Source organism: Corythoichthys intestinalis, chromosome 4, assembly GCF_030265065.1.
Source record: "Corythoichthys intestinalis isolate RoL2023-P3 chromosome 4, ASM3026506v1, whole genome shotgun sequence".
Classification (NCBI taxonomy): Eukaryota; Metazoa; Chordata; class Actinopteri; order Syngnathiformes; family Syngnathidae; genus Corythoichthys; species Corythoichthys intestinalis.
Window position 1 is genome coordinate 54,629,794 of NC_080398.1, and position 24,131 is coordinate 54,653,924.

Consider the following 24,131-nt stretch of genomic DNA (forward strand, 5'->3'; position numbering starts at 1 on the left):
AAATGTTACACTAAATGCCTCCCAAAATGTCCCCCACGTCAATCTTAGACAGTTTAGCCTCTTGGACTATGCCACTTTAACAGAAATTGTGTCGAAATTAAAGCCCACAACATGCTGCCTTGACATCCTTCCTTCAAACTTTTTCAAAACTGTTTTTCATTGCATAGCCCCAGACATACTTCAGATTATAAATACTTCCCTCCAAACAGGAGAGTTTCCTCAGACTTTAAAAACTGCAGTAATAAAACCTCTCCTAAAAAAACCTAATCTGGATGCCTCAACCATTAGTAATTACAGGCCAATATCAAATCTGACATTCCTGGGGAAAATTATCGAACGGGTTGTGTTTGAACAGATCCAGACTTTTATGATGCAAAACAATCTTTTTAACTCATTTCAGTCTGGATTTCGGCCACAACACAGCACCGAGACCGTGCTTATCAAAGTCCTAAATGATATTCGTCGGAATACCGATGCAGGCAAATCATCTGTTCTGCTACTATTGGATTTCAGCGCCGCATTTGACACGGTTGATCACAACATACTACTCAGCAGATTGGAACAGTGGGTAGGGCTTACTGACACTATTCTTCAGTGGTTCACATCCTATTTACATGATAGGGATTTCTTTGTGTCAATTGGAAACTATCAGTCAGAAAGAACCAAATTCACGTGTGGAGTCCCTCAAGGGTCAATTCTTGGACCACTCTTATTTAACATCTATATGCTTCCGTTAGCTCAGATAATGGAACAGTATGACATCTCCTATCACGCCTATGCAGATGACACACAACTGTACATTTCTGTGTCCCCACATGATTATAGTCCCTTAGTCTCCCTGAGTAAATGCATTCATCAAATCAATGAATGGATGTGCCAGAATTTTCTCCAGTTAAATGTGGAGAAGAGAGAGGTGATCATTTTTGGGCCAAAAAAGGAAAGGTCAAAGATAAGCAGCCAACTTAGCACAATGTCACTTACAGCTACAAATCAAGTCAGAAACCTTGGCGTAATTATTGACTCAGACCTAAAATTTGATAGCCATCTAAAGTCCGTCACTAAATCCGTTTATTACCACCTAAAAAATATAACCAGAATTAAGGGGCTTCTGACTCAACAAGACATGGAAAAACTTATGCATGCATTCATTTTCAGCAGATTGGACTACTGCAACGGTATATTTACAGGTCTTGATAAAAAATCAGTCAGGAAGCTGCAGCTAGTACAGAATGCTGCAGCCAGAGTCCTCACAAATACAAGAAAGCTGGACCACATTACACCGGTCTTGAAATCGCTACACTGGCTTCCAGTGAGTCAAAGGATAGACTATAAAATACTACTGCTCGTCTACAAAACACTTAATGGCCTTGGACCAAAATACATGCTTGACTTGTTAGATTCCTATGAGACATCTAGACCCCTAAGGTCGTCTGGAACGGGTCTTCTGCATGTTCCAAGAACAAGAACCAAGCAGGGTGAGGCAGCATTTAGTTATTATGCTCCTCACCTCTGGAACAAGTTACCCGAACGTCTGAAGTATGCTCAAACTGTTAGCTCCTTTAAATCAGGGCTAAAAACGCTTTTGTTTAGCACTGCATATCCATAACTGTCTATATATTTCACTCTACCTGCCTTCTATTCCTCTTGTGCTTATCTCCATTGCTGATTTCAATGATTATTAGTAGTAGTAGTTTTTGCTTTATTTTTATTTTTGTTTTATTTTTATTTATTTATTTTTATTCTGTGATTAAATGCGATCTTTTGTCTTAGTTTTTACGTTGTGTTGATTTAAATGTGATTTCTATGGTCTTCATGTGATGTAAAGCACTTTGAATTGCCTTGTGTTGAATTGTGCTATATAAATAAATAAAGATACACGATAATATCGGCTACCGATAATTATCGGCCGATAATGGCAATTATGACGTCACACAGATAATACAGATAATAAAAAAATCAACCGATAATGCAATCCGATAATTATATACTTGATTTAGCCTCCAAATGTGCGCAACCAAGCAGTTTTCTCCACTTCTTCACTGCCGCCTGCTCAACCCCTCCCCTCTCTGAAGCCCCTGTGGGAGGAGGGGTTTAGGAGTACGGCGTCATAGAGGAGGCGGTGTTACACATCAGTGTTGACACTGTTGAGGCGCTCTCACTAGCGTGCGTTGCTTTTCCCGTGTGTGAAATGAAATAAACGATGCTCTCGCCATCTACAAAACAGTTCCTCAAGGCCTAAAGAAAGCGTCCTCTTTGAACACCACTAGCACTAACCCAGCAGCCATTTAAAACTGCATCACAATGATTTTTGGAACGAATATGAGGCTGCTGCTAGCACGAATGCTAAAGCTATTGTTAACAAATAAACTATAAAGGAAGCTACGGGGCTTGTGACTACACAGAGACGCTGCGGTCCTCCCGGAGTCGGGGTGTTTGGGAATGCAGCCCAAAGCGAGTGGTAAACTCCCATCTATGGCTAAACACCTCACGAGATCGATAGTTGACAAGTAGCTGTCTTCCGACGGAGCCCGCCAGTCCGGCAGGCCGCCGCCGCCGCCTCGCCCTAGGCGGGTAGAGGATGAGAGCAGAGCCATGCACCGAATGCGCCGCAGCGAGCCGGCCGGGGCGGGCGGATATCCGGTACGAACTTAGCTGCCGCCGCCACTCCGGTTCAAGACAGAGGCCTGGCGCGGGTGCTAATTTGGCAGCCGGGCGGACTGAAGGGCACAGGCGGGAGGAAATTCCCGAAATGACCCGATAGCCAAATCCCTGGATGAAAAAATAATGCAGTTTATACGACCACGATTCTTCGTGAAAGACATGCCGATCACATCAGTTTTACCACGGACATTTACACAGGTGATGTCAACAAACCATGTTTATCATGACGGCACAGTGGTTAGTTGATAATTGTTCATGCACCAAACGACACAAAGAAGTCATCCAGTCAGTAATGCATTCAGTACGCTTTAAATTTATGACGTCTTAATCAGATCATTCTTCTTAAATCTAGTCAAATAATTTTCCCCATCTTGTTTGAGTGTTGAAGACTAGTTTAATGCGCCAGATTATTCCACTTACTTGAACTAAATATTGCAATTTGTTCTTATTAAGCCCAAACATCTAAAAAAAAAAATAAGGTCATTTTCACCTAGATCAAGAAAAAATTGCTTTCAAATAATGTTTTGAACCATACATATTCTTGAATAAAGAACATTTCTGACAAGTTTTTTTTTTTTTTTTTTAGGATTATGTATAATAATTTATTGCTTAAAATAAGGCTGTTAATCTTATTTTCAGTTGGCCATTTTTCTTCAAGAAATCTGAGTGAAAAATACTTGAAGTGCTGGCAGTTAATTTAACTTATTTCCAATAGATTTACACTGAAAACAAGGGACTTTAGTCTTAAGGAGCTGTGTTTTTGCTGTGTAGTAATGTTATACTTTAGGAATGGCATACTTTTAAAGCCATTTTTGTGCAACTTATGTATTTACTCTGTAAGTAATTGTTGCCAAAAGTTTACCATTACACAATGTCAGACAATCTGTCTTTATTTAGATGTTGGAATTTACTACTACTACTACTTGTTCACATTTGATGTTGAAAAAAAAAGAGCAATATTATTTTTGCACAGCAATATTTTCTCTTGTGTATACTTTAAAATTTTACATAAATCTTTAATAAAATTATCGGCTTGACATTATCGGTTATCGGTTGGAACGAGGAGGAAATTATCGGTTATCGGTATCGGCTGAAAAATGCATTATCGTGCATCACTATAAATAAATTTGCCTTGCCTTGCCTTGCCTCTGGTCAGATGAGACAAAAGTAGAGGTTTTTAGGAAAAGGCATCAACATAAGAGTTTACAGAGGACAAAAAAACGAGGCCTTCAAAAAAAGAACACGGTCCCCAGAGTCAAACATGGTGAAGGTTCCCTGATGTTTTGGGGTTGCTTTGCTACCTCTGGCACTGGACTGTTTGACCGTGTGCATGGCATTATGAAGTCTGAAGACTATCAACAACTTTTGCAGCATAATATAGGGCCCAGTGTGAGAAAGCTGGGTCTCCCTCAGAGGTCATGGATCTTCCAGCAGGACAATGACCCAAATCACTCTTCAAAAAGCATTAGAAAATGGTTTGAGAGAAAGCACTGGAGACTTCTAAAGTGGCCAGCAATGAGTCCAGACCTGAATTGGTCTAAAATTCCAGCGGAGCATTGCAAGAATCTCATTAATGGATACCGGAAGCGGTTGCTCGCAGTTATTTTGTCTAAAGGTTGTGCTACCAAGTACTATCCTCTGAACTGCTTATCCTCACGAGGGTCGCCGGGGTGCTAGAGATGATCACAGCTAACTCCGGGCTGAAGGAGGGATACACCCTGAACAGGTTGCCTACCAGCTGCAGGGCACATGTAAACACACACACTCACACCTACAGACAATTTTGAGTGTTCAAACAGCATACTATGCACATTTTTGGGGGGATGTTGCAGGAACCCGGAGACAACGCATGCAGGCAAGGGAAGAACATGCAAACTCCACACAGGAAGGCCGGTTTGAACCCACGATCTCAGACTGTGAGGTGGACATGGTAACCACAATCCCACCGTGCCGCCTCCAGAATGTGAATTATTTGTAAACAAGAATAACATGGGAAAATGCTCGTCTTTACTAAAGGGTACCATGGACTTAAAGACCTGTCGGCGATAATAAGCTACAATTGTTCTCGTTTCCTAAAATATGTTATTAAAAACACATAAAATATTGCCATTGATTTAAAAATTGTAATATTTAGTACACGCTTTGACCTATGGAGTGCGCCATGTTTTACACGCGCATTGGATGCTGAGGGTGATGACGTGGTTGGTTTGTACTGGGAATAGCTGTGCTCTATACTAGCGAAGCTAGTATGACGACTGCCATGATTTTGTCACATTCTGCTGCTGGTCAAATTGTTTTGTTACAGAGCTGTGGGATGAGTTCCCTCCGTTGTACCTGCATCCAAATCCAGCTCATCAGCGGTGTCTTTAAACCGATCCTAGGTGGGTTGCCGAGATAGTGACTTGCTGCCATTTGACAGTTTGTATTTTCGATCCCTTCGTTGCTAGTTGCATCCCTTCCTTGTTTTTTTTTTTTTGTTTGTCTGCCTCTCTCAGCAGTTTTCCTTTGTTTTGTTTTTTTTTTGTTTTTTTTTTTATCACCACCTACTGTCACAGACCCTTTTTTTTGCTTCCCTTTTCACGATCACGTTTTTTTTTTTTCTTTTTGTGTGCGCTCAATAAACCCTTAGACGCAATCCCTCTATTATTGTCTGCTTTGGGGGCCAACTTTGCTTCCGCATTTGCGTACTGTAACAGATTTGTTGGTTTTCATCTGAGAACTTGAGTTACTGATTGCAGCAAATAAATCGGTAAATACAAATACTATCAATGTAGAAAAATATAACATGTACCTTGTGGTGTTAGTTGAAGTTACTGAACAGTTTGTTCTTGAACGCTACCTGCATGCAGTGAACATGCTTTACAAATGAAGTCCACGAGTCCTCTTTTATCTCAGTGTGCAAAATAAAGGAACAAATAGCCAGCAATCAAACGTCATTCGTTTTCCGTGTCGCTTATTCGTCTTAAGCATTTATGTATATTTATTCATGTTGCATATGTATGTTTATGATTTAACTTGTTTATTTGGTACCTTTTGGGATAATGAGAGTCCAAGAGAATGTAAAAAGTGCTTATTCACCGCCACAAACACTTAGGGACAATATATGATGAAGGCGCAAAATCTGAGAACACCAGCAGGACGATCATCAATCTGGACAGCGCTTTTTTTGTGACAAAAATATCATGGTTGCTGCAGCACTCTCTCAGTCATGGAGGCGGATAAATAAGTAAGATTTCCTTAGATTGGCATAATATAATGTTACAGCACTTAATATCAATGATAAGATCAGCCCATTTGTCTTTTTTCAATGTTAGGATGACACACTCACCACTGAATTCTGCCGTCTGCTCACCCAGCAGATGCGGACAAGCTCTCTCGCCACAGTCTGTGCAATCCACAACGGGCGGACCACCAATGAGCGCCGAATTGAAGCACATTATTGCAAGGTACGCTTGAAGTGTCCGAGATCAATCATCGCGGCTCTTGATTTCAGGTGAGCCAGCCAGTTGCACATTTGAGATATCGAGTGGAGTCGGCAGAGAGTCAGATGCGCTCACCAAAAGAGCCAGATATTCCTTCCTGACCCCTAGTTTCTACGGTGCAATGGCACTGCAGCACAGCACTGCCTAACTTAAATCACTTGGTCGTCAATGCAATTTGTCAAGACACACCCTGGGGTTTGCTCTAATCTCTGATGCTCGATCCACTACCTTATTTCTCATCAAAAAGTATTATCCATGTCCGGTAGGAAATGAGACCCATGCTGAGAAAATTCTTAAAAAAGGAACGCTGACCCCTTATAAATCCAATTTAGTGAACCCACATGAATGCACTTTCATGCACAGAAATACCATTCCTGGGAGATGGTGGCGATTTATTTTATAGAACGCAACAGAACTAATTTTGTGAGTGAGCCTCAGTTAATGAGCAGAGCTTTGATGTGTAAATCCCCCCCGTTCTCCAGAGCTGATTTAGTCTAACCAGATTCCTTCTCAGGTGCAGGCCCACTCCCTATTGCATTACGTGGATTGTCTGTGGATAATGACAAACAGCTCACAAAACTATATCTGAAAAGACATTTCAACCCACATGAAGACTCCATTGAGCAAAAAAGACAGGAATTCAAGCTGGTTAATACCGGGCCAATTGTGCTGTACTGTCGTGATGCAAAGATCTGCATTACTTTAATACTTTCTTGCTGCTTATCCCACTCGAGTTTTCTATTTTTACTCCACCGTGCAAATCAGACAGTAATGATGAAATGTTTGGGTACATAAAGTCTTTGCCTTATTTATTTCATCCATTGCCTTTCTGCACAGTAATTGGATTCTGGCAGGACCGTCATGTACTATTCATGTCGATGAATGCATATTAATCAAAATATAATTGGACACATACAGCTCATAAATGGTACCGCTCTACTTTTAGTCACGTGTAAAAGCCTGTTGCAGTGATATTTATTTATCAGGCTATGTCATGCATAATATATATCTGCACACACAAATCCACTGGCGGGGTACACTGGCCTCCAAAGCTATTGGAACAGACCCACATACACACTTGAAAATTCGAACAAAATATTTAACACGCCGCGATTGATGAAAGCAAAATAAACAGTGCTTGATTAAAACACTATGAACGGTCAGAAATACAGTAAAACCTCAATTTAATTTAATTTTAATTTGCAAACAGTATGCCTAAGAAGTAGTACACCCTACTCAAGTACTCTAGTAGTACTCTAACGCAGTGGTCCCCCAACCTTTTTTACACCAAGAACCAGAGTAATATGGGGCTTTTTTTCACAGATCGGCAATGTGTGGCAGAAAATTACAGTACGGTAAATATATCGAACATTGTGTGCAGGGAAAATGTAACTCACCTTACGCTGAATCAACCCTTTTTAATAGCGGCCGCTCATTAAACTTGATGGCACATATCTTTGGTCACAGGCATAATGAGTTCTTCTCCCATCCTTCTCCAATACGGCTCGCCACAGGGGAAGATGTTCTCAGTGCATTCACTCTTGCTGCCTCGTTTGCAAGCTTTTAGACACATACAGCATTATACAGAATGGACTTGGTTTTAGGCTCCTCTTCTGGCTCAGCAGGTGGCCTTTTCCCCGAAAAAAGCTGTCCAACAGCAGCTAACGTTACTGTTTACACTGACTGACGCTGGGCAGCTATAGGTGTGTAAACACCCCAGTAATGGCGGCCAACCATTAAATGGTGACGTAAATCAATTTCTACCCGGATTAGTCAATAGAATAGACAGGCATATTTATGTGTCAAGAGGCACAGGCCAGATTGCGGTTTTAACAAATTATTTATTATTTCTCTGCGGCCCGGTAGCAAATGCACCACGGACCAGTACCGCTCCCCGGCCTGGTGGTTGGGGATCACTGCTCTAAAGCCCCTTTCAAACATTCGCTGAACTTCGGTTAAATCCCAGGATTCAAACAGGTAGCCCTTGTGTCCGAAAGCAATTTCCCAGGTCGACAGACATGAAGATGACACGGGTCGCGTTTTACTATAGTGTACTAACCCTAACTTACCCGGGACGCGGCATGTTTGAAAGCAGCCATTTAATTTCCAGGTCACAGTGCAAAGGCTGATTACACAAATATCATATTGGGCCGATCGCCATTTCCTCTTTCTTCGCAGTAAGATGAAAAGCGGTAAACAAGCATCGCAAGTGTCGACATGGCAAACTGAAAAAAAGAAAATTAAGCTAGAAACATAACAAATTAAATTGCTACTGGATCTTAGAGCCGAGGAAGAGACAGTCAATAATCTATCTTTGGAAATGTGTGGTCTAATTTGTTCCTGATGCTAAAAAAAATGAATCCCGCCCTCCGCACACAGAGAGCGCCGAGTCATGGGACAAGTCTGAAAGTGTCCAACCCAGGTAATTCCAGGTACATCTCACCATGTCTGAAAGCCATGACACGAACGCATACATCGCACGTCACCTTACACGGGAATTTAGCAGGAATTAAGTCTGAAAGGGGATCAACTGATCAGCAGCACCAAACAAGCACAACTAATGATGAGTCAAAAGCCCAAACCCTAAATGTAACTGCTGCAGTCTCTCCAATGATACATGTTGTGAACATATGTAAACATTGGATCATTTACATTCAGCTGCCACGGTAGACGGCATTGGCTGCACCTGAGAAAAACTTTACTTTTCCCTGCATTTTAATGTATTTTAATTTGGTCCTTTTGGAATTGAGTCATAGGATGCTGTAAACAGTCGATTAATGTTTATACATAGACAGACTACTTCAACCCAAGATCAGATAAATAAGAGTGAGAGTTTATTTATTTTATGAATTATATGACAAAACAGTCCAAGAAAGGTCTCGGCCAGGGGTTGCGTTAACCCAATATTTTTCGTCGCTGACCGGTTTTTTAAAACGGTGACGGAAAAAACTGAAGTCCGTCCGTCATTTTGACAGGTTGCAATTCACACCCCAGACCACAGGGTGGCGAGTGAGCATATTAATTAGCTATTGTCTCTCTTAATGCATGACGTCGTTGGCTATTCTGTCAGAATATTGTAGCGTCACCGGGGTCTGGCGGCGGCACCGTGATTGACACATCAACGCGAGGTTCTTATTGGTGCACCCGGTGTGCCAGCGCGTCATCCAATTGGTGGACTAGATAGGTATAGACCCCAATCACATGACGTCACAACTCCGCCCCCCTGACTGGAGCCGCCATATTGTGTGTCAGCTCGTCTTGTTTACACATTACCGCTACGTACATGCCTCCTATTACGGCGTGTTTTTCTGCTCGTTAACATTAATAATCAAAATGGTGAAGGCATGTGTGGCGGTTGGTTGCAATAACAAAGAAGACAGACGGAGAGACTTGAAGTTCTACCGTATTCTGAGAGACCTGAAGGGGAGAGCGAGATGGACTGCTGTAATTCGACAAGAAATCTGGGCACCAAACCATAACCACAGACTATGTAGTAGTCATTTTATATCTGGTAAGATGCATTTAATATATATTTAGAAGATTTTGGGCTGACAACCACAATTAAGATCATTGTTTGACGTTGGTGATTAGGGTCTATATAGTTGCCTCTTTTTCTTTGGGGGCAGAGTTGTTGTTTTGTTGGTGTTGTTGGCAGTAAGTAGAGTAAAAAGAGGGAGAAAAATACCACGACTTCCGTGTCTAATTTTTCGCCGCCAAGCAAGCGTTACAATATTAATTAAAAATGAATGAAAACTAAATACTATTGAATATGTCATCATTATGATTTTAAAAATTTAAGTGACGGGTAAAAATAGATTATGACCGGATTTTTATGACCCTGTCAATCAAAATGAAAGACAACGAAAATGTCTAGCGCAACCTCTGGTCTCGGATGTCAATTATTACTTAATTAGCTTCTATGGCTAGGTTAATACTACAGGTCTTTATGCACAAATTTGATTTTTTATTATATCTGTTTTTTTGGTGTGCCCATTCAGACTGCCTTTGTCCATTGAGACCATTCAAGTATTACGCATGCGCACTAATCCGCAGTCTGACACGCGCTGAGCAAGAAGACCCGCATGCGCAGAAGCATCCAAACAAATGGCCACACATTCTGGCTGTCATCCGTCATTCCAGGGATATCATATTTTGCTTTTCAAAAAGAGGACACAAATAACAGACATAAATAATTCCCGTTTAGGCTTACATTCAAAGTTCATATGGATCGATAGCATGCACCCACTGTCCGTGCATGTCACACACACATATGGGCAGTTTGCCCCGACTCTCGGCCGTGTAAGCAATGTTGAAATATTGCTCATATAGAGCAGAAAGAAAACCGATCATTATCAGGCTTATCCTCATTCCATTTTTATTTTTTTCTGACTGTTGTCAAGCCCTTGCCCAAAAGCCGTGTTCAATGCAAGCTAGGCGCTAATAACGCACAGCTGCACCGCTACCGTAGCGTCTCTCTCGCTCTTTGATAACGTAATTGCTGCATGAATTCCGATTTGGGAGACTTGACAGTACAGACCGCCGCGACATTCTGGAAAAATGTGGCCCAGATCGGATTTGAACCACATACGAAAGTGACCCAGATCGGATTTGAAATGGTCCAGTTCTATGCGACTTGTCACGTTCAAACCATCAAGTTAATGCCTCACTCCAGTCGGAAAAACACAAAAAAAATCGGATTCGTGCATTAAGACCTTTAGTATAAACCAAGCCTACAGTATGTGTATGTGCCTCTGAAAAGGTTATTTTCATAGGGTGTGCTTTTTTTAACAAATTTTAAAATAATAATAATCATTGCTTTCAACCAAATATTACACATGCTTTTATATCAACTGTATTTAATTGACATTGCAATGTCTTTGGGGATAAATGAATGACTACCTTGAACTTCCATGTTCCATATGATGAAATGTCACTACATCTCTTGAGATCATCTTTCTTAACTGTCTTTTCAAACAATAATGACCCCCAAGCAACCCCCACACTTAGGATTATTAATAATAAAAGCCACTGCCACACATGATCGTAATTGCTAAATGAGATAACTACTGTGACAATGACAACCTAGACAAGGCAATTGACAGGCTGTAATATTCACATGCAGGATGAAAGCAGTTTCATGACGCATTATAACAGTCAGTCTTAACCACATCAAAACCCTTGCCCACCACTCATCTGTTTCAAGCCAAAAGATTGCGACCAGCAAATTACTTTCTTTTGTCTTCAGTTAATCAAGCTAATAATGCCCGCCCAGCGAAGATAATCACCTATTCTCAGCACTAAAGGTAAAAAAGGAACAGTATGGAACTTGTTCCAAGAAAACAGAGCTCATCTGCCCATCATCCTCTTTCTTGATATAACTTTTTTTCTTCTCTTCAACCCTGACTATTTTTTTTTATCTACTCCTTTTTGTCCTTCAAAACTACCGAGTGATCTTGAGGTCCTCCCATCATTCTCCCTCCTGTCTCAATCTTTTCAAAATCTTATCTTCCTAAAACAGTGTGTAGTTTGCTCTATAAAGGAGAATTAAAGCAATTTTCTGGCAACCATACAACAGACTAGTTCAAATACGGTATTAAAAAAAAAAAAACTTTCTAAAGTTGATAACATCTAGTTTTAGTTTGATTTCAGTTCATGGGCATGGGAATACGGCATTTCCCTGAGATGACTGAATAGTTATGTCAATTTATTCCTTTTTAAAACTTATGAATATCGTCATGTCTTACATTCTCACTAAAAATAGGGCTGCTAACTAACGATTATTTTTATAATAGATTAATTGACCGATTAACATCACGATTAATTTGATCAATTTCACCTTTTTCAATTACCTTCACAAATTAACTTAAGTTGTTTTAGGCATGTTGTAAGTAACAATGAAAACAAAATGGATGACCATTTCCTTCAAAAATAATTAGGGCTGTCAAAATTAACGCGTTAACGGGCGGTAATAATTTTTTTTAATTAATCACGTTAAAATATTTGACGCAATTAACGCACATGCCCTGCTCAGACAGATTTAAATAACAGTATAATGAAATGCCCACTTGTTAATTGTGTTTTTATGGAGTTTTGCTGCCCTCTGCTGGCGCTTGGGTGCGACTGATTTTATAGGCTTCAGTACCCATGAGCCATCAACAATGGCGGGCTACTAGTTTATTTTTTGATTGAAAAATTTACAAATTTTATTAAAACGAAAACATTAAGAGGGGTTTTAATATAAAATTTCTATAACTTGTACTAACATTTATCTTTTAAGAACTACAAGTCTTTCTATCCATGGATCGCTTTGACAGAATGTTAATAATGTCAATGCCATCTTGTTGATTTATTGTTAAAATAAACAAATACAGTCCTTCTGTACCGCATGTTGAATATATATATCCATCTTGTGTATTATCTTTCCATTCCAACAATAATTTACAGAAAAATATGGCATATTTCATAGATAGTTTGAATTGCGATTAATTGCGATCAATTACGATTAATTTTTAAGCTGTAATTAACTCGATTAAAAATTTTAATCGTTTGACAGCCCTAAAAATATTTTATTACAGCCTCCTGACTTAATTGTAGTCTAAAACTGTACTGTTTCAAGTACATAAAACTTTAAAAGTTTTTAATAAAGGTTCTGAGTATAAAACAAAAGCCTACTGACACACTGTAATGAATCAGTTTTCTTTATCAAACAGTTTTTCATAAATACAATCCAAATCCAATTTCAAAGCAAAATCTCTTGTATGACAATTTAAAGTTTGAATGGGACTTGAATGGGTTGAAAGGAGACTCAAAACTGTTATATGAATTGGTTTATGTGTGTGGTTTCTTTATAAAAAGAAATGAGACAGCTTTACTATCTAACAATAACTCAGGTGCTAATATGCTTCTCCAAAAACACAATAAAACAGGCACTGATTAGCGTCATCGCTACCTAGCCAACCTGAGCGTAGCAGTGAACTCTCTCTCTCTCTCTCTCTCTCTATATATATATATATATACTGGACTGTCTCAGGAAATTAGAATATACAATATTCTAATTTTTTGAGACAGTCCTGTGTATATATACAGGACTGTCTCAGGAAATTAGAATACACAATATTCTAATTTCCTGACTGTCTCAGGAAATTAGAATATTGTGTATTCTAATTTCCTGAGACAGTCCTGTATATATACACAGGACTGTCTCAAAAAATTAGAATATTGTGTATTCTAATTTTCTGAGACAGTCCAGTATATATATTTGTTGCAGCCTTAATTAAAAATAAACTCACCAGTACTCTTTCCATTGCTCCTCTTTAAAAATGTCCTCAGGGATAGGATCAATCAACACCAAGTCTGTCACTTGCCTGAAAACAAAAAGGATGTGTAAATTCTTGATCATCTGTTTTATTGTAAAAATAACCGGATGGCATGCCTAATTTTATGAGGCAGTTCAGTTCAGTAGCTAAGTGCACAATTCTCAATTCTAGACTAAACAAAAAAAATACATTTAAATTTTGGTTACCCCTTTTCTTTAGAGCTGAACACTAACATACAGTGGGGCAAATAAGTATTTAGTCAACCACTAATTGTGCAAGTTCTCCCATTTGAAAATATTAGAGAGGCCTGTAATTATCAACATGGGTAAACCTCAACCATGAGAGACAGAATGTGGAAAAAAAAAAACAGAAAATCACATTGTTTGATTTTTAAAGAATGTATTTGCAAATCATGGTGGAAAATAAGTATTTGGTCAATACCAAAAGTTCATCTCAATACTTTGTTATGTACACTTTGTTGGCAATAACGGAGGCCAAATGTTTTCTGTAACTCTTCACAAGCTTTTCACACACTGTTGCTGGTATTTTGGCCCATTCCTCCATGCAGATCTCCTCTAGAGGAGTGATGTTTTGGTGCTGTCGTTGGGCAACACACACTTTCAACTCCCTCCACAGATTTTCTATGGGCTTGAGATCTGGAGACTGGCAAGGCCAGTCCAGGACTTTGAAATGCTTCTTACGAAGCCACTCCTTTGTTGCCCTGGCTGTGTGTTTGGGATCATTGTCATGCTGAAAGACCCAGCCACGTCTCATCTTCAATACCCTTGCTGATGGAAGGAGATTTTCACCCAAAATCTCTCGATACATGGCCCCATTAATTCTTTCCTTTACGCAGATCAGTCGTCCTGGTCCCTTTGCAGAAAAACAGCCCCAAAGCATGATGTTTCCACCCCAATGCTTCACAGTGGGTATGGTGCAAATCAGTATTCTTTTTCCTGCAAACGCGAGAACCTGTGTTTCTACCAAAAAGTTCTATTTTGGTTTCATCTGACCATAACACATTCTCCCAGTCCTCTTCTGGATCATCCAAATGCTCTCTAGCGAACCACAGACGGGCCTGGACGTGTACTTTCTTCATCAGGGGGACACGTCTGGCAGCGCAGGATTTGAGTCCCTGGCGGCGCATTGTGTTACTGATAGTAGCCTTTGTTACTGTGGTCCCAGCTCTCTGTAGGTCATTCACTAGGTCCCCCTGTGTGGTTCTGGGATTTTTGGTCACCGTTCTTGTTATCATTTTGACGCCATGGGGTGAGGAGGGAGTTGAAATTCCATGTTGCCGAACGACAGCCCCAAAACATCACTGCTCTAGAGGAGATCTGCATGGAGGAATGGGCCGAAATACCAGCAACTGTTGCATGATTTGCAAATAAATTATTTAAATATCAAACAATGTGATTTTCTGTTTTTTTTTTTCCACATTCTAATTCTCATGGTTGAGGTTTACCCATGTTGACAATTACAGGCCACTCTAATATTTTCATGTGGGAGAACTTGCACAATTTGTGGCTGACTAAACACTTATTTGCCCCACTTCATTAGAATTGTCCATGTATACTAGGTGTCAATTCCTTGCTGATGTTTCTAAATCTCTGTGAGTACTTCACCTTTGCAAAGATAATCCATCCACTTTACAGGTTTGAAATATCAAGATTCTGATTAAATAGCACAATTATTACACCAGTACGTCTCGGGGTGCCCATTATAAAAGGTCACTCTAAAATATGCAATGTAATTGTAAACCAGTCCGTATCTGTAATAGTCAGCAGGACTGTAGATGATAGCTAATCAGCCCTTTATATGCTCACAGACTGAGGCAAATAGATTTTCTCAGCAAGAGAAAGTGCTAATAATGTTACATTAATTTAGACATAATTTTTAACAATATTTGAGAGAAAGTCATAAGGTCATTGAGTTCAGCCAATGAAAAAATGGGAGCAAAGATCTTCCTTTTGTGTCGTCATTGTTTATATCATTGTTTTTGTTTTGTCATTATTTCTTTTTTTTTTTTTTCTTTTCTTGGTCCCCTTCAGTGAGAATTCAAAAAAAGGCCCCCAATCGACCACAGAGTAAGAGTGAACCATCTGCCTGGCAGAATCTTCCTCCAAACCTGTAAAACAACCCACCTACATGTAAATAACACTGCTTCTCACCACACGCTACCATGATGCAATGCAAGACATGTAAACAATAACGACACAAAGATGCTCCGATTAAATAAGAATAAATGTTTCCCCGGCAGAATTGTGGCAGACACAGAAGTGAGATGGACCACAGTTTTTCTATTATCCTAAACCTCATCCAGTCTTCAGAAGCTTAAGTGTTTTTACACTATATCAGCAATGTTGCCCGCTAACTGTTTGTCTGTCTTCACCGTCTGCTATTATGTTAGGGACTTCTCGCCAAACAACTGTGCATGTGTTGAAAATATGTCAACAAAGATCCTTCTATAGACTGCAGTGGAAAAGCAAAGTTGCAGAGTTTGCTCCAACGAATTTTATCCAAGGGAAGCCCGTGTGTGACTAATGTACACCCACGAGAAACATAAATATGGAAACACTGCACCTAAACTTTGGAAAAGCCTTTTGGGTAATAGGTGAAACATCTTAATCAAGAAAAAGTACTGCAATCAGTTGGAGTTATCTTTTGACGATGATATAAAGAATGTTAACTTTTAGATGAGGTCAGATTCACTAGCGAATCACGATCCTTGTTTTCTTCCTTTTCACACCATAACATACATGAGTGGTGAATTGCATCACCCAAAGTAATGTGTCTTTCAGTGGAATCACATGTTCCAGTCCCATTAGACTCATGACCACACATACACCTGGTCCAAGGGTAATATTTCCATTTGGAAAGGTGTCACCTCACCACTACTTAATTTTCTCCCTTGACAGCAGCAATACAGTCCCTGAGTAAACACTAAATCTTTCATCCCCAGTACCAGCTTCTTGTCACATTAATCACAGCGCTGTCACCTGGGTGACTGAGTTATAAGGGGAGATGGGACTGGACAGCAGAATGTACGTTTATGCATTAATGAGATTGAGAAGAATTGAATAACATATTTCAGCAGCTTCAAAATTTGATTTGTTCTTCTTTTGAAATTTGGGGCAAAATCAAAATTCTAATTCATATAGCCCTTTAAAAAAATCCCAGCAATCCTCAAAGAGCTTTAGAACAAAGTAAAATATAGTGTATAATAAATAAAAGGAAGGAAAGTACAATAAAATTAAGAAAAATAAAAACCAGGCCACCCTCGTGCAGAGGAAAAGTTAGTCAAAAAAAGCGGATGTTTAACCTAGATTTAAAAAGGCCTAGCTTAGTAATGGTGTGGATGTCAGGGGGCAGACTATTCCACAACCTGGGGTCAGCAACCACAAAAGATCGATCACTCCACTGTTCGAATCTCAACCTGGGAACTTGCAAAAGAAGCTGGTCAGAAGAACGAAGAAGAAGGAGCTCGGCCCTTAATAGAATTAAAAACAAACAGTAAATGTTTAAAATCAATTTTAAAATTAAATGGAAGTCAGTAGTCATGATAGCACAGGGATAATATGTTTACGTCTGGATGTACTGGTTAAAAATCGAGCCGCAGCATTCTGAAGAAGTTGCAGACTCGAAATAGAGGACTTGGAAAGACAAAGAGCATGGAAACATAAACTGCATTGCAGTAGTTCAGCCTTGAGCTAATAAAGGCTTGAATTGCTTTTTCAAGATCATGGCGGCTAGGAATAGGCTTCACTTTGGCCAAGAGGCAGAGCTGGAAAAACTTGCTCTTACAACAGAACTTTTCAAAGTTGAGCCTGTTATCAAATATTATTTCAAGACTTTTTACATGTGTCTTAAAAAAAGGGAGGCAGAGGACCAGAGTTGTCTGCAAGCACATTCATTATGGCTGGCACGCAAAAAGTTATACTTTCAGTTTTGCTATTATTAAGGTACAAAAAGTTTTGTGCCCGCCACTGCTTCACATCAAAAATGGGTCTCAAGGGCAAATACTGCTGCAAGTCATCGGCATGAAAATGAAGAGAGATATTGTGCTTTTTCCTCATATAATCACCCCGAAAGGTAACAGGTGAAGTGAAAACAGCACAAGCCCTACAATCAAAACTTGTTGCACACTAAAGAGAGAAAAGATCATGAGGAGCAAAATTCTCCAAATATTAACGGGAAGGTCCTATGTTCCAGATATGACTTAAACCTTTGCAGACTGGTGCCACGAATGCCTATGAAGTGCTCTAAATGAGATACAAGGACTGTATGGTTAACTGTATAAAAAAAAAACGCTGTGAGGTCCAGCAAAAATAGAATAGCTGGGTTTACGGTATTTACAGAAAGGGCAATGTCATTGTGCACCTTTAACAGTGCTGACTCATTGCTGTGTCTGGATCTGAAGCCTGATTGAAACTTGTCAAAGATGGCGTTGGTCTCTAAGAACATTTGTAACTGAGAAAAAAACTTTCTAAGGAAAGGAAAGGCAAGTGGGAAACTAGTCTAAAATTGGACAGCATGTGTGAGTGACAGGATGTGGGGTCAAGGTGGACCCAAAAGCAGGAAAACGGGGAGGCCAGGCAAGGTGGAGGTGAACTCAAAAAGGGTTTAATGACGATTGACAAAAACACACATTACAAACAAAAGGCCAGGGGATCAAACAAAAAGCATCAAAACTTACACTATCAGGGGATCTGAACATGAGGGCTTGGGTGTATGAAAAGACATCGGATAGACAATGACCCAACAAGACTAGACATCACATGGAGAACTTAAATACAGACGGGGTAACGAGACAATAAACAAACTTGGTTGATACAAGAGGCAGCGGATTGGTCAAGACACAAGAATCAGGCTAGAACAGGTGAAATCAATGCATAATCACATGACAAGACACTCTAGGGCACAATCCTAACAGAACTTAAGGCATCACACAGAGGGTTCGAGACGTTTCTTTAAGAAGTGGTGTGACAACAGCATGTTTAAAGGCAGCTGGGACAGATCCAGAGCTGAGACAGGTATTTATAAGAGCCAGCAGACTTGACCCAAGGGATCTAAAAACTTCCTTTAAAAGCCTAGCCGACATTACATCTGAGGGACAGTTCGTGGGTTTCATGTCAAATCATTCTAAGTTATTGTTTTAATTGCAACTTACTCATATCGGAATGTGAAGCTGTCATGATGCTGAAGGGAATAGTTACTTTTCTCGCAGACACCATATAACTCGTTGCATTAGTCTAACACATTCATTATAGTAAAGCATTTAACCATAGTTTAAAGAAACAAGCTCCATGCCCTTTGACACAGTAAAGTGGACTAGTTTATCAGCCCTCGCCTGATAGGCGAAGAAAAAACGTCATCAGTGCTCCGGTGGGGTCAGGACACTCCTGCCCTACCAACAACTTGAAAGCGCGGGCGCCTCGGACATCAAGACCTGCGCCGGTCGCCGTGGCAACCACGTCCCAGCCACGAAGGATGACGCACAAACTTAACCGCCCAAACCAGCCACAGAGGGATGATCCCAAGACAACACTCTGGCACGCCTTCGGCCCGGGCCACTCCACCGTAGCTTTCAAAAGACTGAACATTTAGATAACAACTGTCGCCTTTTTGCTATGTAGCCGTTGTTTTGCCGACCCTGGATCCAGCATTGTCTCTCCGTCGTCTGTTTTTGCCTTGTTTTTGACCATTGTCGACGAATAACTTGTCAACCTGTTTTCGGTGAGCCTTCTTCAAACCATTCAAAATGGAGTCAGTACAAAGGGTTAACACCGGAGTGAACGCGCGGGATTGGCCCCTCCCAGCCGACTTTCGGGAGGGGTGCCAGCAAAACACCATTTTGGTTCGGCTGTCGATGTTTCCGTGGCTTGGCTGGGGGGGCCGAATTCCTTCAATGCAAAAAAGCTCAGCATCTCATCACCATTCCTTCATCAATTTCAAGTTTTGTGTTTTGTTATAAACTTGCCAATAAAATTATATAATGAACTGTAAAATTTAAACTACAGATTGCAAAAAAAGACCTTTGTTGGTATTATTTAATGACATATTTTGACTGATTATGAATAAAAGGTTAATCAGGTTATATGAGTTATATACTTTGTTTCACCAGAATTACCATATTTTCCGGACTATAAGTGTCTACAGAGTATAAATCTCACAAGAAAAAAAGGCATAATAAAGAAGAAAAAGACATATAGAAGCCGCACTGGCGTGTAAGTCACGTTTTTATTGAGAAATTTATTTGATAAAATAAAACACCAAGAACAGGCATCTTGGAAGGCAATTTAAAATAAGTGGCAAGTGATGTGGTGAACTAAGTATGGAGACACAGGACTTTCATTGGCTGCTCTTGTGCTCACACACCGCATACAGCAAGACACAGCTCACAGGCAGGTCATTACTGGACAACACTCAGTGTTTAATAAAGAAAATAGATTCATTACAGTCTGCTTCCTCCTCGTTCGATTTTGTTGTTTAGTTTGTTTAAAGAAAATAAATGAGTCATTGACACAATTTATATCAGCACTTTGCCCACAACATAAAAAATGTAAATCAGCAGAACTTTTTTTAATTTAAATGAGCAGGTCTTTTGTCTTATTTGTGGACTAAGAAATTCTTTTTGTTTTATACGCAGAACCTTTCTAAAAAACTTTAACAATTTAATGTACTTGAAACAGTATAGTGGTAGACTACAGTCAGGATGTTGAAATAAAATTATTTTTGAAGGAAATAGTCATCCATTTTGTCTTCATTGTTACTTACAACATGCCTAAAACTACTTCAAGTTGAACTGTGAAGGTAATTGAAAAAAAGTGACATTCATCTGATTAACCGATTCATCGTTTAATTAATCGTCCGATTAAACGATTATAAAAAATAATCGTTAGTTGCAGCCGTACTCCGGAGTATAAATCACATTAAAAGTTACATACCGTATTTTCCACAATAAAGGGTGCACCTTATATAGAATAATATTAGCTAATTATGGCATGACATTCCCTTTAGCACAGCTGTATCTAATGGATGCATCACGCTATCCCAACCACTACTACTACTACTACTACTACTACTGCCCCTTAATAATGCGGCGCACCCTTTATATCAAAGTTATAAAATACGCCATTCATTGAATGTGTGCCTTAACGTGTGGAAAATAAGACTGTCGCAATATGCAATAATTCCATTTATCGCATGGTAAATAAAAATTAAGGCGGTAATTTTTCCGCTGCGATTTATCGCCTCCCGTGCACATGCGTGCGCGTGCGGCTGACGTGCTGTTAAAAGTTCGGCTTCCTTGTTACCAACTAGGCAAAATGCATTTTCGTTCTGGGTCCGGCAAAAAATAGCGCCGGAGCCAATTTGTTCCCATTATATCCTATTGTTCAACGTATTCCGGCCGCGTCAGTGCTCCGGTGTTCCGCCATTCCTTACTACGCGGCGAAACGTCCTACACAATGCTCAGCGTGCTTGCACAAGCATCCATACGCATGCGCACATCAGTTAGAAGCGGCGAGTACTCACTATTTTTGTTTTTATTTAGTTATTTAGCACCTTTTCACTGCCTCAAAAATACTTTTTGCATGTATTACCCTCTCATACTTTTAACCATTGTGTTTTTTTGTGTTAGCTTTGAAGCATTTAAGCAAATTTCATTTAAGTATTTTCTGCAGGCATTTTTTTAGTACGTTATTCCTGTATGCATCTAAACAAAACAAGTTTAGAGCGCACGGTAGTACTTTGGGTGTCAAATTCGCCTAATGTAGACGTTTCGCCGATGTAGGAGATTTTGGCAGAACACCGGATTGACTGCGGACCATCTCCGGCGTGCCGGAGCCCGCCGGATGATTTAGGCTATATTTTAGTTTAGTGCAGTTTAAGTTTAGTGAAGATGGAGAAAAAAGAGAAAATGTGACGCTTACCATTGAAATGAAGATGTAAATGATAGCAAAATATAAGCATGGTGTGTGCATCCATGAACTGGGTCGACAATGGGGCCGTAGAATGTCGATCTCAGCCGGCGGTCCTACTCCGTTCACCAGTCTTTATAAGTTACGGTGACAGTTCTTATTGTGGTAACATCGCCAAAGAAATCGCCAGTTTCGTTACGTTTCTAATCATTTATTCCATCGACTCACCGAGTGGCCACTGCTGTTGACGCCAGGATCGAAACAGAAAGTAAAATAGCGCTCTCCTGCTCATCGTCAGCCCCGCGGTGCGTTCAGGTACAGCAAAAAAAGTCCGCCACATTAGAACCCAATTCGTTACATTATTACAGGTACTGTACTGTACTGTATTATTATTATTGCTATTATTATATTATTGTTATTCTGATTTTTATTCATATTTTTTTTTTTGCTCTTTGTAATTGCTATTTGCAATAGTAACAGCAGTATTTATTAAGGATGTAGTGTGGGTTTCTGGGCTGTGGAACGAATTATTGGAATTATAATGTAAAAAATCCAGCTCGACATACGACCATTTCGACTTACAAACAAGCTCCTGGAACGAATTAACTTCATATGTAGAGGTACCACTGTATTACACATGGAACGCCATAGCAGAAGCTATGAGGGGAAAAGTTTTCACTTGCCTAGATACTTAAATTATTAAGTGGAATTTAACTTTTTTCTTAAAAAAAAACATTTTATTTATTCTGTGTTTCTGTGCAGTATTAATGTTGTATTTTACTTAGAAGAGGCATGGTCTATTGTTTTCAGATGTGATTTGTTCAAAAGTATTTTTGAATTTAAGAGTAAACATTTATTGTGTTTAAATGGGTGTACGTGATCTATTAATATATACTGTATTCTCACAGTGTTATTGTATTTTTTTATTTTTTTATTTATTTTTTTATTGGGCGTGCAATAATGTCGCATATCGCAATAATTTATTAAATAAATTATCGCACACAAAAATTTGTTATCGCGACAGGCCTAGTGGAAAATACAATAATCTCCCTTGGGCACGACGAATCATATATGACAGGGATACATTTTAATGATAGTAGTAGGCACGCTATGGACAGAATCCTAGACACAATCCTGAATGTGCCTGGCTAGTAGATCTTGTACCACATATTTTGCATAAGTGCGTGTCCGATTACGCAGGCATGTAAATTTTAGCAAATAAGGATAGTAGGAAGCCCAAAGAGAACACTGGCAAAAGCCTTTTAAACTAAAACTAAACTAAAAAATAATATTCATAGTAAATGTTATTGAATATAATATGTAATCAAATAGAAAGTTCTTGATACTTACACATCATGAATATGACTGTAGAACCTGCCGTTGAGTGTGCCTATCTCTGAGCCAACCAGTATGAAAGGCATGGCGATCCCAGCAGCCAGTAAAAGACGGTGCAGATCATCCACCATCCTTTAAGACAAACAAAAAAAAACACTTGTGGTTAAAGATAACATAAGGTCAAAAGCAATATGTGCTCGGAGGTTGATTTATTAATATAGTCAATATTGGTCTCCAAACCAGTCCTCAAGGACTGCTTTGGGTCCTGGTTTTTGATCCAACTGATCCAGCACAGACAGTTTAACCGATGAGGTTTCCGCTAAAACAAGCAGTATCTGACTGCAATCTACTGATTAAAACTTTAAGACACAAGAGAGGTGAAAAAGTGTCTTCTTGTTTGGTTGGAATGAAACCCTGAAACCACTACAGCCCTTTGGGGAATAGTATGGAGACCCTGCTTTATTTGTTTTTTTTTCACTGTAGAGCTGTAACCATGTATGTGCAAAAACTGTAAATTTCTTATTCATACATTATACAAATCATTGTCCTCTTCTTGACTCTTCGAATGCCTTGTGGCAATCTGTTGCTTCAAGATTAAAAGTCTGTGTGGTTTTAAGATAAAAATGAATAAATATAGTTAGGTTCAAAAGGTCCGTTTGGTTGAAAAACAATATACTGTCTGTAATGCATTCGTACAGAAGGAAACTTGTCAGCAACAAGGGTAAATTTGCGTGTAGATTCATTTTTGTGCGATACACCAAAACCATGGGCCTTTGAAATACGAGTTTAAGAAGAGTCTGTAGACAGTCTCTAGTATTAATTAGGCCTTTTCTGTTGCCGGGGGCTCAGAGCGATTGCAGTGTATAACATGCATAACATACTGATCAATGACAGTGAAATAAATAAGCAATGTTTTAATGGATTAAATTAGTGAGAAATCATGATTTATGAGGAGGTGTTGTGCTTATGCTGTTTATGACACTGCTTATGACTGAAGCCATTGTTCTGACTATGACATCAGTTATACCAATGCACATAAACACTGATATACTTGAAAACAGGTGCATGGGACAATAGGTATCATAACGCACGCGGACGGGCAGTTCATATCGTTTTATTTATTTTAAATTTTTGAATCCTACTTTTGTATTCTAATTCATGTTTACTTTTATTTTGATTCATCTATGTATTTAACGCCATATTTGTTTTTAATTTTTGAATCTTATTTTCTATTTTCGTATTCATAGTTCCATTTATTTATTGATAATTTTGGCAGCTTTGGTCCTCCGTAGTTTTAAACAGTTTATTCGAGCACAAACAAAGCGTATGTGTTGCCTGTATGTATCATAGCATAATATTATTCATTTCGCAATTTCATGTACAAATGTGCAGATACAAGCGAATATGTATATGAA

At 39.4% G+C, this 24,131-nt stretch overlaps 1 protein-coding gene across 2 annotated transcripts in view; it reads right to left on the reverse strand.

Moving 5' to 3' along the window:
• The window catches only part of si:dkey-122a22.2 (uncharacterized), a 70,485-nt gene that overhangs the window by 37,088 nt on the left and 9,266 nt on the right, over positions 1-24,131 (reverse strand). For both annotated transcript variants that reach the window (XR_009062985.1, XM_057834214.1), the window contains exons 6-7: positions 22,732-22,848; positions 13,433-13,507 (exon numbers count right to left, since the gene is read on the reverse strand). Coding sequence is in view for 1 of the 2 variants with exons in the window: in XM_057834214.1 (XP_057690197.1) it covers positions 13,433-13,507; positions 22,732-22,848 (192 nt within the window). In the remaining variant the exon portion in view is untranslated. The remainder of the gene's footprint in view (positions 1-13,432; positions 13,508-22,731; positions 22,849-24,131) is intronic.